The sequence below is a fragment of the Lemur catta genome, chromosome 2 (assembly GCF_020740605.2).
Source record: "Lemur catta isolate mLemCat1 chromosome 2, mLemCat1.pri, whole genome shotgun sequence".
Classification (NCBI taxonomy): domain Eukaryota; kingdom Metazoa; phylum Chordata; class Mammalia; order Primates; family Lemuridae; genus Lemur; species Lemur catta.
In genome coordinates, this window is record NC_059129.1 from 15,447,616 (window position 1) to 15,465,085 (window position 17,470).

The window sequence follows — 17,470 nt, forward strand, 5'->3', positions numbered from 1 at the left end:
CAAAAAAAAAAAAGAAAGGGTGCAGAAAGATAATGAGTGTTTTTGGACATGTTGGATTTGGCATACCTATGGGATGCTCAGTGCAAGATATCCAGTAGACAGTTGTACATATGGTTCTGAAACTCAGTAAAGAGGTGTGGGTGGGAGTTGTCAGTATCTAGGTAGAAGTTAAAATCATGGGATTAGAGCTTTTTGGAAAATATGGAAATTAAAATATAAACTTCTAAATCCATAGTTCAGTTCAAAGAGGAAGTCTCAAGGGAAAATAGAAAATATTTTGAACAGAAAGAAATTGAAAATACAACACATCAAACTTTGTGGAATCCAGATAAAGAAGTTCTTAAAATGAAATTTACATTGGTGGATTCTACCAAACACTTAAATAAGAAATAACACCAGTTTTTGTAAAAAGTCAGAGGAGGGAACATTCGAGGCTGGTTATTACCCTGATACCAAAACCAGACAAAAACAGTACAAGAAACCAGATATGCTGTATACCTGTAGCCTCAGCTACTGGGGAGGCTGAAGCAGGAGGATCATTTGAGCCTAGGAGTTTGAGGCTGCAGTGAGCTATGATTGTCCCTGTGAGTAGCCATTGAACAGCAACTTGAGCAACATAGTAATACCTGTGTCTCAAAAAAAAAAATGTACAAGAAAACTATAAGCAAATAACCTTTACAAGCATAAATACAAAAATCTTCAGCAAAATATTAGCAAATCAAATCCAGCAATATATAAAAAGAATAGTATACCCCAACCAAGTGAGTTTTATCCTGAGAATGCAAGGTTGGTTCAGTAATCAAAACCAACCAATGTAATCTACCATATTAATATTCTAAAAAAAAAAAAACCAAAAACCAGTGAACAAATCAATTAATGCAGGAAATGCATTTGATAAAACTGAACTCTTGTTCATCATTGGTGGGAATGCAAAATGGTATAGCCACTCTGGAAAACAGTTTGGCAGTTTCTTATAAAGTTAAACATACACCTACCATATGACTCAATAATTCCACTCCTAATTATTTACCTTAGAGAAATAAAAGTTTATCTTTACACAAAAACTTATGAATATTTATACCAGCTCTATTTGTAATCACCACACAACTGGAGACCACTCAAATGTCTTTCAGCAGGTGAGTGGACAGACAGTGGTACATCCATGCAATGGAATACTACGCAACAATGAAAATGAATTAGCACAACTTGGATGACTCTCGAAGGCATTGTGCTGAGTGAGAGAAACCAGTCTCAAAGGTCTCATACTGTATGATTCCACTTATATACGATTCTTGAAAAGATAAAACTATATTGATGGGGAATAAATCAGTGGTTGCCAGGAGCTAAGGGTAAGTGGAGGGTATGACTACAGAGAAGAAGTGAGAGGGATTTTTCTGAGGTAATGGAGCCGTTCTGTGTCCTGATTTTGTGGTGGTTACATGAATCTATATATGTGTTAAAATTCACAGGACTATACACCAAAAAAGGTCAACTTTATTGCATGCTGATTAAACAATAAATAAAATAAAATGCTATAGGCAGAAAGCTAACAGGTAAAAGACACACACATACACACAGAAAGAGAGAGGGAGAGAGAGAGGAAAAGGCAATCCAGTCTGAGATGAAAAAGGAGCTGGATAAGAGGAAGGCAGAAGCAAGAAGGATATCATGTTATAGACTAAAAAGTAATTTAAAACAATAAAATAAATTAAAATGCATAGAAACAGTAAATATGCATAGAAACAGTAAGGGAGCAGAGAAGCAAAAGGATAAAAGATCATTGGATGGCAACAATCTGGGTATGTTTAAAAGAAAAGATGACTGGGGAGTTCAGAAGAGATGCCAGGCAGGTGACACTCCGGGCACCCAGATTGGAACGGATGCTTCATAGGAAGGAGGGATGGATTTATCACATTTGGCTTTAGGTTGTCTGTCATTCTCATGTGACCTCCTCCAAGATTCATTTGTGTGAGAATCACATTGGATGGATACTCTTTTAGCCCTGAAATTTATCCTGATTGTTATATAATTTGGTCTAAATTCTCTGAAAAGAGAAAGGAAATCAATTATCCTCTATGATTAGGGCGATCATATAATTTATTGTCAAAACTTGGACTCTTTTGAGAGTAAAAGGACAACAGGTGTAACTGAGGTTGTGCCAGGCAAACAGGGATGGAGGGTCACCCTACCTGTTATCCCACGGCCCCTTTGAGTTGTCTGTGGTTTTGTGAACATTTTAAACACAGGGAAACTGAGGCTGAAAAGTCTTTGCGACTAAGATCACCCAGTTAGTGAGAGTCATGGCCAAGAGGTGGGATTCAAACCCACGTCTGCCTGACTCCCAAGTCCAGCCATTGTTCATTTAGTCCCTGATTCATCAGCACTAACTCCGCATGATCGTTTCACTTGCTGTGGCTTGACAGGCTCTCTTCTCGACAGGTACCGTGACAGTCCCAGCTGGAAGTCTGTCTCAACACAGATAATTAGATGTGTGATAACTGTACCCCTGCCAGCAGTGACGGGAAGCCAGCTGTTCTAGGAGCCTTTGGGGCCCTGACGTGCCTGGGATGACTTAGATGCTGCATGTGGGCTGCCCAGAGACCCCGGGTTTGCTGGCTTTGTAATCAGAGCCTATCAGACGAGGCTGCAGAGCTTGGCCAGTCATGAGGACTGGGAAGGGGATTGCTGGGGATTACGGGGCTCGCAACAGCCACAGCATCAGAGAACCTTGGAGTTAGAAACCCCCGGGGCTAGGAGAAGTAATAGGTAGAAGGAATCGAAGGGACACTTTTCCAGATTGTAGAGCAAAGGGCTACAGAAGCTTTCAACTTAAGCACGGTGGCAGGGCAGTGAGGTTAACCAAAGGCCCAGGAGAACCATCAGCCACCAGGAGGTGACTGGAACAGAGGAGGGGGAAGGACAGGACAGCAAAAATAGGTTGATGGCTCTGAAATTTTTCACCTGTTTAGTGTCTCTCCCTTCAACCCTTGTTTGATCCTAGGACAGGTGCTGAGGGTGCCCAGCTGGTCTCAGTGAGGTCTTCCTTGCTCTGCGTGTTAGTCACTGTGGAGCTCATTCAAACCCAGAGTTTTTAAACATCACTCCGTAGATCCAGTTGCTCCATACAGTCTTTGGGGAAACAGGATGGTCCCTGAGGGCCAGGAAAATGGATTCTTAGAAGCCACTGATGCACAACTGAATTTTTTTATTAAGTTTTAATGACACAGTTAATACATGAGTACATTCTCTTTGTTAGAAATTTAGAATATGATGGAGAAAGTGAACAGCCCCCAAACCAGCTTCTTATACCTCTTCCTGAGATGTGACTGTTAGTTTAAATCAATTTCGGGTATATCCTTCCAGACTCTTTTCTGTATATTTACATTCATATATGACCTTGTAGAAATATATTTTATTGTCCCTTTTTTTGAAGACTTGGAGGGCCTTTTTATTTAAATTTTTTATTTTGATATAATCTCAGAATTACAGAAAACTGGCAAGAATAGTACAAGTAACTTCTCTATACTCTATCTGATTTACTAATTGTTTATATTTCATCTCATTTGGTTTACCATTCTCCCTATTAAATATTCTTATCTATGTACATATTTTTTTCAGATCCATCTGAGAGTTAAGTTGGGATCATTGTTTCCATTTATCCCTAAATACTTTTGTTTGTATCTCCCAAGAACAAGGACATTCTCTTACATATGCACAGTATAATTATCCAAATGCGGAAATGTAACAGTGACCCAATGCTATTGTAATATTGATCTGCTAACGTCCTCATACCTTTTTCTTAAACACAGAGGCTTTATATTGCAACCTTCTCTCTTCCTCTTGCTTTTTTCAGTGTGTTAGTGCATATAGATCGCCCAGTATTATCGTCATGGGCCTAGTACTTCACAGTATGCGTATGCCATAAATTATTTTCCTTCCTCCTTCCTCCATCGATGTATACTCTGGCTACTTCCTACTTTTGTCATTGCACAGATCCTCAAACTAAATTTTAATGGATGTTGCTTTGAATTACTGTTCAATTACACCCAGGGAGAACAAATGAGGGCTTACGATGTTGAGAAAAGGTCCTTCAAAAGGAGTCAATAGGGCTGAGTGCAGTGGTTCCTGCTGTAATCCTAGCACTTTGAGAGGCCGAGGTGGGAGGATTGCTTGAGTCCAGGAGTTCGAGACCAGCCTAAGCAACATAGGGAGACCTTGTCTCTACAAAAAATAAAAATATTAGCTGGGCATGGTGGTATGTACCTGTAGTCCCAGCTACTCAGGAGGCTGAGGCAGGAGGATGGCTTGAGCCCAGAGGATGGCTTGAGCCCAGGAGTTGGAGGTTGCAGTGAGCTATGATGATGCCACTGCACTCTAGCCTGGAAGACAGAGCAAGACCCTAGCTCAAAAAAAAAAAAAAAAAAAAAAAAAAAGGAGTTAATACAGGTATGTTCCTGATTCACACAATGCATCAAGGCATGAAAGCAGCACAATTATTCAGAGTTTTCCAGCTGATTATTGTATGTTCTTGGAAAGAAAAAAACAAATTAGGAAAGTTCTTAGTGAAGAACAATTCTTAGGAAGATAGTTAATGTTCATGCTATCGTTGTATGGGTTTAGCACTGTCTTAGGTAACGTTCGCCAGAATGCAGAGGCCATGTTTGCAATGAAGACCCTTTGATAGAAACAGCCAGACTTTCCCCCTGTCCAGCTCCATGTCCAAGGCAAAGCAATGTTCTCTGGACCAGGACACTCTTGTACATTTAGCAAACTTCCACCAGAGGGGAAGTTTGCTATTTCTGCTTGGTGTGAAGCATTTTGTGCCATCTGGGCTGGCTGGATTTCAACAAAGATAGTAAAGAAACATTTATCAAGAAAAATCAAAGTCGGTCTCGCCAAGTGTGGTCTAGAGAGATTTGCTTCCTTGATACATATGCGGCTCTCTTGCTTCTGGGAAACATGACTTTGACAAGCTTCAGGAGGGACAGCCCTTTGGATCTTAGCCTGAAGCTACTGTCAACTGCTCATGATAGAGTGGTTTTAGTAGCCAGAGCTCTTGAGGATGTGAATGCCAGCAGACCCAGAGTCAATTCCAGTTCATTCCTTTCCATAGAATTTTTTGGGCCCTTTGGTAAAAGGATAGTCTCAAAAGGGCAGGTGGAGTCATGCTTCAATGAGGAATATTTGGTTCTGGTAGATGCCCAAGGAAAGGTCATTCTTAAACTATTAATCTAGAGATTGACAGTTTCAGAATACACACTCTTGTCCTGCAAAGAACAGTGTGAAAGAGCTGTGAACTTCTAAGCTGACAATAGAAGACTTTTTTCCCTAATGACCATCCTTGTGGTGCCAGTTCATAAGATGGGAGGGTGGAGGGGATTATCAGAGAGAAGGAGGATGAGCTGTTTCCACTTGCACATGTGTTGCTAATCAACCAGACATACAAGTTTCTGGCACTTTGGGATGTCTCAGATCGTGTGTTTATGCAGCTCACTATGTGATAGATGTGTCATTCCAAGATCTCAGCCTAAAAACTGGCACATGCCATTTTTCTTGGAAGGCTTAAGAGACAAGAGAAAGTAACAGTTGGAGATTGTATCCTATGGGGAAAATACACGGGTATCTTAAGAAATTGTCATTCTCTAGAGCAACGTGACAATGTGTGTCCTATGAACTGGCAGTATCAGCTTCACACGGGAATGTGTTAGAAAAGCAAATGAGTAGGTCTGACTCCAGACTTACGAAATCAGAATCTATGTGTGTGTGCTGGCGGCGGGGGAGGGCTAAGAATGTGTGTCTCACAAGCCCTCTGAGTGAATCTCATGTACACTAAGGTTTAAGAAGCACTTTTCTGGAAGTCTTCAAGTGGAAAGGTTGAATGCATTTTTCTCAAGGAGAAAAATACAAGTGGTTCTGTTTGACATAGGTCCATTTGGGAAATGGTTAAGTCTTCATAATAAAAATGGGTAAATGTGGTGAAAGAGGGCACTGAATGTGAATAATAATAATAATAATAATGAAATACCAGTAATATATTACTAGCTAACAGGTATATGTATATAACATGTATATAATAAATATGTATATTCTTTATCTAATTTTACCCTTGTAATAGTCCATTTTATTGATCAAGAAATTGAGGTTCAAATATGTGACATAACTGCTATCTTATCCTGGCATCTTGTAGCCTTGTATCCATGACACTGTACAGCCTGGCTCCTGTCTCATTAGAAATCAACTATACTTTTGATACATTTTTTATACACTCCTTGGGGACAGGATCAACATCTTATTTTGCTCCTTGTGTCATCAGTGTCTAGCAGAACACTTAACACAGAGCAGGGACTTGCTTGTTGAACTTAACTGATCAAGGCCAAAGAGGAAAAAAATTATTGCTTTTGGTGCAAGAATGAAGTGCAACTTGCAAGCTGAGATGGAGGGTGAATTCAGCCTGTGGATAATTGGAAGAAAGTGCCGTATTGCGGACATGCAGAAAAATGTCAGTGCAGAATAAGTTACAGCTTGCATCCTGGTAGCCCTCCTAATTCTTTTCCCATCTCAGTTATTCAGTCACAACACTTTATTAGCTATATGATTTTAGGCAAATCAGTCCTAGTTTTTTTCAGCAATAGTCAACTGCTTGGGTATAGGAAAATAAAGGGAAGATATTTGAATTTAAGTAAGGCTGGGGTTTTGCCAGGTAAATAAAATGGGGAAAAAAAGGGGCAAGGCACTTGAGGTTGTTTTCAAGGGTGAGAGTATAATGCACCGTAAAATCTAAGCTGGGGGTGAATGGAGTAAAAGAGGCAGTGGAGAGATCGAGAGAGTGTATTGGGTACAATGGACTGATTGGTGGAGGAAGACTTACGTAGGGAAATGGAGTTAATAAATGGGAAAAAAAGGAAATAGTGTAAGACAGTGGGGTACCTGAAGCTAAGACTGAGTAAGTGGTGTACTTTCTGGGATAATAAGCTCCAGGGTGTGACCATGGGGAAGATGACCATGATCAGGTGGAAGCAAAGGTTGTAGGAACTGAGCAGGTGCTTGACACTCTGCTTTCCAATATTCTTTTTTATAATCTGTTTGTCTTGTCATCTTGAATTTATAGAACTCCTGTTTTTATTGGACTTGTGGAGCACTAAGAAAAAGTGTTGCATAACGGCTGTGGTAATGGGCATCTTTGTCTTATTCCTGACTGTAATGGGATTGTGTTTGTCATGAACTGTGGTGCTGTTATTTCAGATAGACTTTATCCTGTTAAGAAAATTCTCTGCTATTTCTAGATAACTGCAATGATTTTGTGGTTTTCTTCTTTGACCTATAAATATGATGAATATATTAAAAATGGATCTCCTAAGGTCAAACCATCTTTGCATTCCTGGTAGGAGTCATTATGTATTCTACTTCTAGGAGATAGTTTGATTCCATTTGGACGGAATATATTACCTGGGATTTTTCTATCATAGGTGAGATGGTTGGCACTGTATCCTTAGGAGCTGTACAACTCTCATTTCTAGTATCCTTCCCTTGACTACCTGCCTTACTGGCTTTTTTTTTTTTTTTTTTGCAGAAGGAAAGAGGAGTTTATTAATTTGCTGGCAAATGAGGAGCTTGGTAGACTCCTGTCTCAAAGGACCAACATCCCCGGTTACTGGCTTTTGCATCAACTCCTAATTCACTTCTTCCTGTTTCTCCAGGCTGATGTTTTATTCTCCTACATCCTTTGTACTGGCCAGTTGCATCTACACTACTGATTCTCTGCCTCCTTTAGCCAGGGTGTTCTTGACTGAGGGTGGAGTCTAGCTGTGATGTTGCTGATATTCTTCCAGCCTTCTCTCTCTGGGCTGTCTGGGTGCTGATTATGGGTGACACATGAATAATAGGTGCACCTTCGTTTAGAGGGTAACTATTTACTTCTTTTTTAGGTTTTTCTTTTTGAATTGAGGTAAAATTCACATAACATAAAATTAACCATGAACCATTTTAAAGTGTGCAGTTCAGTGACATTTATGGTACGTGCACAGTGTTGTGCAACCATCAACTCTATCTAGTTGCAAGACATTGTCATCACCCCTAAAGGAAACGCTGTACTCACTGAGCAGTAGGTCCTCATTTCTCCCTCCCCGCAGCCACTGGCAACTAATAGTCCACTTTCTGTGCCTACGGATGTACCTGTTCTGGATGTTTCATGTAAATGGAATCATACAATATGTGACCCTTTGTGTCTGGGTACACGAATTTTCATAGCAGCACTATTCACCATAACCAAAAAGTGCAAAGAATTCAAATGTTGCTCAACTGGTGAATGGATAAACAAAATATGAGCTATCCATATAATAGAATATTATTCAGCTATAAAAAGGAATGAAGTACAGATAGATGCTATAGTGTAGTGACCCTTGAAAACATTATGCTGCATGGTTAAGAACCCAGTCTTTCTTGTGGACTTTGTAGTAAACAAGCTTGGAAAACTTACAGTTAATCTTGGGGGTGGCATGGGGAGAACAGTACGAAAGTCAGCCATTGATTTTTAACCAATATATTATAGAGCAGAGTTTACACCTTATCAGCTCATCTCATTTTCTGTGCTTTTTTAGCTATTGATGTTGATAAAATTAAAATTCCCATTAAATAAGCATGATGCCAGGGATGTTTCCACAGCTTCTACAGCCATCGTTGGTTGGTGCTTAACATTTTGGGCACCGCTGACACCTAAACTGCTTTTTTTCTTTTTTAGTAAGAGATGCTAAAAACCTTGTACCCATGGACCCCAATGGCTTGTCAGATCCCTACGTAAAACTGAAACTGATTCCTGATCCCAAAAGCGAGAGCAAACAGAAGACCAAAACCATCAAGTGCTCCCTCAACCCCGAGTGGAATGAGACATTTAGATTGTAAGTTGAAACCATCGCAGCCTAGCACGGGTGCTGGAAGGGGGTTAGGGGCCACAGAGATCAGGGAGCTCCTCTCTTAGCTTCTGTTTCCTTCTCTCCCTGCTTCCCTCCCTGCCTGCTCCTCCCTCCCTCATTCCTTACTTTCCCTCCCTTCTCTTCCATCTGCATTTTGGTAATGTGAGCCAAGAAAAAATTAGAACTATTTTTTTTAATAGCGTTGAGAATGCCTGTGGTGTGGGGGAGTGGGTGGGCTAGGAGACAGTGTGACGCGTTGCTAGGGGAAGACGAGTTGTGGGAGAAATGATGGATCTCGGCAAACAGGGGGACATAACCTATGGAGTGGGGTGACAACCTCTCTAGGGCTGAGTTTGTGGGTGACGCTGGGCCCTCAGACTGCTGGGTGATCCCCACCAGCCTCCCCTGAGCACCTTCCCTGGCCGGGGCTCCAAGAATCTTGGAATCCCTTTTTGATGCATCTGGACTGTATCAGGTGTTAATTATAACAGCTGATTTGTTAAGGATACACTATGTGCAACAAGCACTGTGTTAAGTGATCTAACTTTATTGGCTCATTTCGTTCCCTGTTTACCTGTGGGGCACGTAGGGGTTAAGGAATATGCTCAAAGTCCCATAGCAGATCTGGGATGGGGTGGCTTCGGCTCTGGGCAGTCTGACTTCACCGGCCATGCTTCTAGCCACTGGCTTGTGGTACCCCATCCCCACTTCCCTTTCTCGGGGCAAAACGGGGCTCCCTTCCAGCCCCAATCAGGCCTCAGAACAGGCACTTTCCCCACAGAGGCACCAGTAGGATTTTTCTTCATGCATCTTCTCATCCTCAACCACACACACACACACACACACACACACACACACACACACACACACACACACACCCAGCTATGTAATTGATAACTGCATTTCTTATATGGACTGTCAATAAGATTTCCCGAGCACCAGAAAATAGTTAGACCAGTTCCTATCAGAGCTGGCCTGGGGCTCTGCCTGAGTAAGCCACCGTCTGTCACATAGGAAAAGCTCTCACTCCCTGGAGAGCCGGCCTGGGATGGAAACTGAATACGTTTCTTGCAGCAGCTTGTAATCTTTAAAAGTTCCTACCACCAGGTCTTGTCCTCTTGTATGTTTCTTCTGCCTGAGAAATTACTGCAACCTCCACTGACTTCTCTTTTCTCTCTTCGCAGTCAGCTGAAAGAATCGGACAAAGACAGAAGACTGTCAGTAGAGATTTGGGACTGGGATCTGACCAGCAGGAATGACTTCATGGGATCTTTGTCATTTGGGATTTCCGAGCTGCAGAAAGCTGGTGTTGATGGCTGGTAAGGAAAGATTTTGCTTTGAAAGCTGCAATACGGCTTGCTCTATTGAAGGTGGGCTCGAGTATGTTTTGCTCTTTCTCCTAAAAGTGAAATACTAAAACAGAGTCCCATAGGGATGGCCGGTAGATTGGATCATCATCCTCACAAAGACATGTTTTATTTGGTTCTCATGCTAAAAAAAGAAAAGAATTAATTAAAAATCTGAGCCTAGAGTTAGTTAAAAATCTGGGGCTTGGAAGGCAGCTATTGAGAACAGTTGAGCAGTTAATGCCCCTTTTAGACAGGACATGGATTTTCCATTTGTCACAGTCCTTTCCACTCCTTATTTTATTACATCTGCCACACTTTATACAATTATGCGATTTGACTGGGCCCATGGGCACTAACGTGGCTGTCACAGTTTACCCAAAAGATACGAGCAATCCACTGTCAGATTCTGACAGATAAGAAGAAGCTGCTTCTTCATTGGGAGTGGCCAACAAGCCTGGCCAGAAATGTACTGGGGAGTCATTGTCTTGGTCAGCTGCAGTGTCTCTTTGTGCTGAAGTTTTTAATTTGCTTCCATCTTATGGCCAAAAAAAAAAAAATTCCTTCAAAGTACCAACAGAGAGGCTGGGTAAGCCACCTTGGGAACTGTTTCACAGTCATCGGAAAGGAATCAGATGAGATAGTCCAACCTGGCACATAATATTGGGAAGAATGGTGATGAGGACTGCCATTATTTCTTAAGATAAATTGTCTCATTTCTGAATTGTCTCATTCAGACTTTTTCAGTTACAAATGAAAGAAAATAAAAATCAAACTGGTTTAACAAGAAAGAGAATGTATTGTCTGGACTACACACATGTCTTCCATTGTTCATCTTACAACTTCCTATCTCTGTTCTATTATCTACCTTGGGCTTTTCTTCAGATATATATTGAGTGTCTAGTGGCTTCTGGTCGCTAGAGACACATCAAGGTATAAGTCAGGCTTGCCCTCTTGGAGCTCGGCTTATGGCCAGGGGGCGGAGTGGGGAGATAAACCTCAAACAAGAAATCACACAAATAACAATGACAACATGATGAGAGATGTGAAGAAGACAGGAGCTGGGAGTGCACCCTCCAAAAAAGGTGCGTTAAAGCACACACAATTCACAAATGGTTAAAACCATAACTCTCTTGCAATAGATCATGAACATTTGTCAAGGTTTTCCTTAGCTCACTAAGGAGGAAACCAGCAGGATGAATGGCGACTCCAAAAAGGTTGGAGATATTTGTGTAGTCAGTGGAAGAAGGAATGCTGAAATAGCTTTGCTCGGTCAAATATAAAGCTGGCTGATAAACAGCGCAATAGAATCACAATCTTTGGGGTTATCTTAACTGTCAGACTGAAAAAAAAAAGATCTCACCCCAGTTTTATAGACGTTAACATCTATCTTTGCAGACTAGGGAGGCCATCTGGGCCCGACTCGCTGATGAATAACAAGTTAAACAAAGTGATATTACAGTGAGGAAGGAGATACCTAATTAAAAAATGCTCTAGCATGACATTAAAAGGTCACACAGTCATCTTTTTTGGTTTTTTTTTCCCCCAAGTTTTGGATTTTTTTCCTAACATATGGACGATTTGACTTTGCATGGGACCCACCCTCATGTACTCAGAGTGGGCGTTGCTTTCTCTTTAAGTCAAGTTCAGAGAGGTTAAAGAGAAAGCATGTACAATCCCCAGGGAGCATAAATGAGACATGAGAGAACATAATAATAATAATTATAATAACAATAGCTACCACTTATTGACTCTTGCTAGATGCCAGGCGCTGGGCTGAACATTTCCAGGTGTCGCAGAGTCACACGTTTACACAGCATTAAGTAGATGTGCAGAAAAAATGTAGCTTCTTTATTTGCTCTAAGGGACTTAGACTTTGTCATGTAGCTTTGTGACCTCAGGGTGGCTGAGGAGAAGGAACGCTTCACTGCATGAGATACCTTCTGGGCTTCCCTGCTGCACAGGAACCTTCCTGCCTGGTCCCAAACCAGCGCCCACTGAGGCAGAGCTGGTCCCACCTGGCTGTGGGGTGACATTCTGGCTTCATGCCGGAGTCCCCAGTCCTGGTCTGTCGCCTCCTGTTGTGAGATCTTTCCACACAGCGTTTTCCATGTCCCACTCCCAGCCCGCTGCCAGGCCTCGTCTCTCAGCACTTTGGGGACCCTGCATTTCTGCATGTCTTTCATGGACAGCCCGGAGTGTTGCCTGGCTACAGGGGGTGACGTGGGGGTGATATTGTCCTCCTCATAGGTAGGTCTCTGGCCAGGCCTCTGACAGAGGAGGGGGACAAAGCCCCTCTGCCGTCTCCCCATGCAACCCGCCTCCTCTCCCTCCTCCTTCCCAAGGCTCTCCGGGCCCCAAAGGGAGGACTTCTCATACATATGCCACATCCTCCTTCCTGGGCTGGCCCCTGCCTTGTCTACTCTTCTGAAGCAGACAGCAGGGAGCAGAGAGGGGAAAAAATGTCTTAATGATAAGAGGAGGTTAAGCATCAGGAGTAAGTCCAAAATATTACTGCATTTACACTTAGATGATCATTTAATTCTCCCAGTAATTCTACATGGATCATCGTTCCTAAGGATCAGAGTAGTTGAGCAATGTGTTAGGGACACACAGCTCGTAAGTGACAGTGTTGGGGTTTGGGTCTGGGTCTCTCTGATGCCAGAGCCTAAGCATATACAGATCCCATTCTGCCTCCTGATACAGGGGTAGGCCAAGGGCGAGAGAGTAGACAACTAGGATTTGACCTTGGGTCTCCTAACTGGATGGATGCTTTGTGACTGCAAGCGAGTCGCTTCATCTCTCTGTGCTACAGCCTTCTCCGCGGGTATTATGCCATTCATCAGATTGATTCCAGCACCCCCTATCCACCATCCACCGTTGTGGGTCGTTGTAAATGTGATGAAATAATAGTTGGAATAACTTTTGCAAAATAAAAGCCCTCTTCAGATTTTACATATAAAAGTCCTCTGCGGATTTAGGGACCAGACTTCTAAGATGTCATCTTGGCCCTAAAGGTACCAAATCCTGGATGGTGGGGTTCTTGTCCCAGGGATTCTTTTAACACTCTGTGATCTTGGGTAAGTCACATGCCCTCTCTGAGACTCAGTTTTCCCCTCTGGGAGGGGACAGGCTCCTCCAGCTATTCTGTTGTGCTGCGATTTCAGACCATGTGTCAGAGGCAGCTGTGAACGCTCCCAGGTGTGGTGCCAGCCCCAGGCCCCTCGCTTGCCTCTTTGCCACCTGTTCTCTGTTTGTTGTCAAATCCTCCTCTGTGTTCCTAATTTGGTTCATCTACGCTGTCTCCTTTCTTTCCCCTTGATTTTCCCGAGGTTCGTGTGTTTTATTCATTTATTTTCTTCAAGGAATTAGCTCTGGGACGTGTGTATCAATCCTGTGTTTGTTTTCTCCTTTTCTGTGGGTTTACTTTGTGGTTGTCTTTGAATCTCAGTTGAATATTTTGCTAATTTATTTTTTTCTCCTTTTACCTTGCTCTGCTCTTTAAAAACAATGAACAAGCATTTGAGAGAATAAATATTTTCTCAAAGTTTTGATAGGTCACGTTCTCGCTTTTGTTGCTTCCTTGAGGTCTGCAATTGTGTTCTTCATCTCCTTTGTAACATGCTTTTATTTAGGCATGTTTTTTAACCTCTAGAATTTGCTTTTTGTTTAAACGTTTATTATTAGTGTTAAATTACAGTTTTAGTGCTTTCTAATAAGAGAATATGGCCTGTGCATTTTTCTTTCTTTTTCTCTTTTTTTTCTTCTTTTCTTTTCTTTTTTTCTTTTCTCTCCTTTTCTTTCAGTTTAGCTTAGTGTATGTACAGTGTTGCTAAATGTTCTGCGGACATTTCAGTAAAAAGGTATTTACTATTTGTAGGGTTTGCATTTTAATATTTATTCATTCCACTGTACTATAACGTCCAAATCTTTTATGCCTACATGTCGTCTTTTTGTTTGCTTGAGCTAAATATATAGTGCTTATTAAGCTTCTCCCAGTAAAATTGTTCGAAAACCCTTTTTTTCATTTGTATTGATTTTTGCATTATATGTATGTGGCAATATTATTGGCCACATAACTCTTCAATTCTAACTATGTTGGCATAAAGTTGTCTTTGTTGCAGTTAATGCCTTTTCCCTGTAATTTTCCCCCGTTGCTGGCATTTATTCATTCACTGAACGTATAATACTCAGTGAGCACCTGCTGGGCTGGGGACACACTAGTGAGCAAAACAGACAAGAATCCTTGGCCTTGTGGAGTTTTCTTGCCAGTTGGAGAAAACTAAACACATTTTTTTAAACGAACAGAAGTAAACAGTAAAACATCGCATGTTCGAGGCTGATAAATGCGGTAAAGTCAATAAGAAACGGGGATAGGGAATACTAGGGGGAGAGCTATTCAGATTTTATAGGGTGAAAAGGTGACATATAGCAAAGACCCGAATGGGGCAAGGAAGTGAGCTGTGTGGGTATCCACGGAGAGAGTGTCCTGGACAGAGACGACAAGTGCAAAGACCCCGAGGCAGGAGGGTGCCTGGCAGTTTGAGCAGCAGTGAGGTGCTTGTGTAGCTGGAGCTGGACCCATGAGGGGTGGCATGGGGGTGCTTGGGAGATCCGTGGGGCCTTGCAAAGACTTTGTCTTCTGCCCTGAATAAGATGGGGAGTGAGGAATTAACGAGATCTCATTTACCTTTTAATGTGTCGCTTTGTTTGCAGAGGTGTAGATCCTTTCTGCCTGGTAGATCCTTCCACATTCTTTTATGTTTCATGTTACTATGTCCTTTGGTCTTGTGTGTAACAAGCGGTACGTTGTTGGCTTTTTTAAAAAAGAAAAAGAAAACCTGAAACTTGAAAGTCTTTTTTTTTTCCCCCACAGGGAAATGTTTGAATGTTTATGGTTTTAATTGCCATGTTTCTCTTATGGTTTTTCTGTTTCTAAAGCTTTTCTTTTTCTTTCTCATGTCATTCTTTTTTTATTTTTCTCTCCTGAACAGATGACTATTATCTTAAATCATTGTTATCTTACAATTGTGTTATTTAAACTTTTTTGTTACTACTGATAATGACATTTTGCTCTTACTAAAAAAATAAATAAGGCTTGGGAATCAGACTTCCTTGGTTAGAATTTTCATTCCACCGCTTCCTAACTGTGTACCCCTGGGCAAGTTACTTAGCCTCTCTGTGCCTTGTTTCCTTGTTTGGAGATAATAATGGTAATTATGTCACAGGATTATTGTGATAGCAAATTAGTTAATTTAAGTGAGGTGCCCAATGTCTAGTAAAAAGCACTCAGTGTTATTATTGTTAGTTGAATAATTGTTAGAAAAATATAAGTAAGCAATCAGAAAGTACTATCCAGAATGCCATTACTCAGAGATGACCACTATTGACACTATTCAGAGTCTGAGTGTGCGTAGCATACGGACCCTGCCTGCCGGTCCAGGTGCTGACATCTCAGTTACCTCCTGCATGTGGGTGGGAACTGGTGACCCTCGTCTGGTCCCTGACAGTCTGATCCAGGGTGGTTGGTCGGGCTCTGTTGGGGTTCCCTTTACTGATGACATCCTGTAAATCCCCCCTTTATTTGCATGTTTCCAAGGGTGAGACCCCAAATGACTTTATTTATTTATTTATCTTTTTAGAATTTCAACTCTTTTTTTTTTTCTCTTTCTTCGCAGATCTTGCAGGGATGAACCTAATGACTTTAGATAGTCCACAGTTAGGGCATAAGTAATACTGATGTACCCTGAGAAAGCTATTCTTTTGTTGATACTCCTTCAATTCTTCAGCGAGAAAGTCTTGGAGTGTGCTTGGTATATCCTTAACACTTTTTAGTACTTGCTCTTTGCTGATCGCCCATTAAAAGGGAAGGGGGTCCAGGCTTTAGGTTCAGAGCCTTTGTAAGCAACGTCATCTACTTGGACTTGAATAACGTTGATTTGCATTTGTTTACCTTTTTTGTTTTTTACAGTTACTTTCTACTTGTAACAAATGATATTGTCTTTCTTTTCTAGGAAGAGATATAAAGTGTAGCAAAATCCATAGAGGTAGCATCTGAATGGATAGAGTTTACCAAACACAGCTCTAGATTCTCCTTCTATTACTTTAATTTACAGAAATTCCTGGAAGTTCCTGCTGTGTGGCTAGCACCCTTCTTGATTTCCAGCAAAGATACAGATGTTCTCTTATGTTTGTATTTCTTTTGGTAATTCCCATGGAAATTTGGAAGAAGAGAATTGAAATATTAAATGTGGAGGCGTAGAGGCTCAGATTGGCCTCTCTGCTTTGAATCACCCAGCCCCCTCTTTTTGGAAGCTGCCTAAGAAGATTCGTGAATGGAGAAAAAAATATTGTGATGAAAATTGTAACTTTGGGTTAGGGATTATGTTTGGGAGTGAGGAGTTTTGGGATCTTGCCCCCCGGCCACTGACTCAAATGCCTTTGGAATGTCTCTTGTCCTTCCTCTCTCTCATCTCATCCTCTGAGTGGCTGGAAACATCTTTGTGGTCAAGAAACAAGCTGAAGCCACCATGTTTATCACAATAGTATTAGTAGCAGTAATAATGATGATGGTGATGATGAGGCCGCTTATTGAACACTGGCTGAATGCCAAGCACTGCGCTTATTGTTTTACATGCATCATTACATTTCAACGTCACAGCAATTTTATGAAAAAGGGACTTGTATTCCAATTTATTAATATAGATGAGAAAAACAGAGGCTCAGAGAGCCTACTTATCCAAAGTTGTACAAGGAGGCAAGGACAGAAGTGAGATTTGGGCTTATATGCTTAACCACTAAAGGGGATACCATTTCTCAAGAGGTTGGATACAGAACACTGTGGGCAAATTTCTGCAGAGAAAAATACCATCCTAAAGTTAAGTCATCCAAATGCAGCTGAGTGCCAGGATGGCAAGGTGGCAACCTGTGTAAGATGAAATGTAGAAATACTGGAGGAGCGTGACAAGAATACATTTACAGTCAGGAGACTTTGCAGCGTTCTTTCAGAATAAGAAAGCACTTAATGGACAAAAATAGGTAAAAACATTCAGTAATTGAATAATATAACTAGGAAAACCATGTGTGTGTGTAGAGAGAGAACCTTGCATCCTATAAACACAGAATATACATTTTTATGATGTCCATGGAGTCGTTACAAAAATATATAGTATACCTGGCTATAAACCCACCCATACCCACCCCCACAGCCCCAAA

General features: G+C 41.4%; 1 protein-coding gene across 2 annotated transcripts in view; it reads left to right on the forward strand.

Moving 5' to 3' along the window:
• Window positions 1–17,470, forward strand: part of PRKCB (protein kinase C beta) — a 294,889-nt gene that overhangs the window by 191,478 nt on the left and 85,941 nt on the right. For both annotated transcript variants that reach the window (XM_045542806.1, XM_045542805.1), the window contains exons 6-7: window positions 8,738–8,894; window positions 10,094–10,228. In XM_045542806.1, the coding sequence (XP_045398762.1) occupies window positions 8,738–8,894; window positions 10,094–10,228 (292 nt within the window). The remainder of the gene's footprint in view (window positions 1–8,737; window positions 8,895–10,093; window positions 10,229–17,470) is intronic.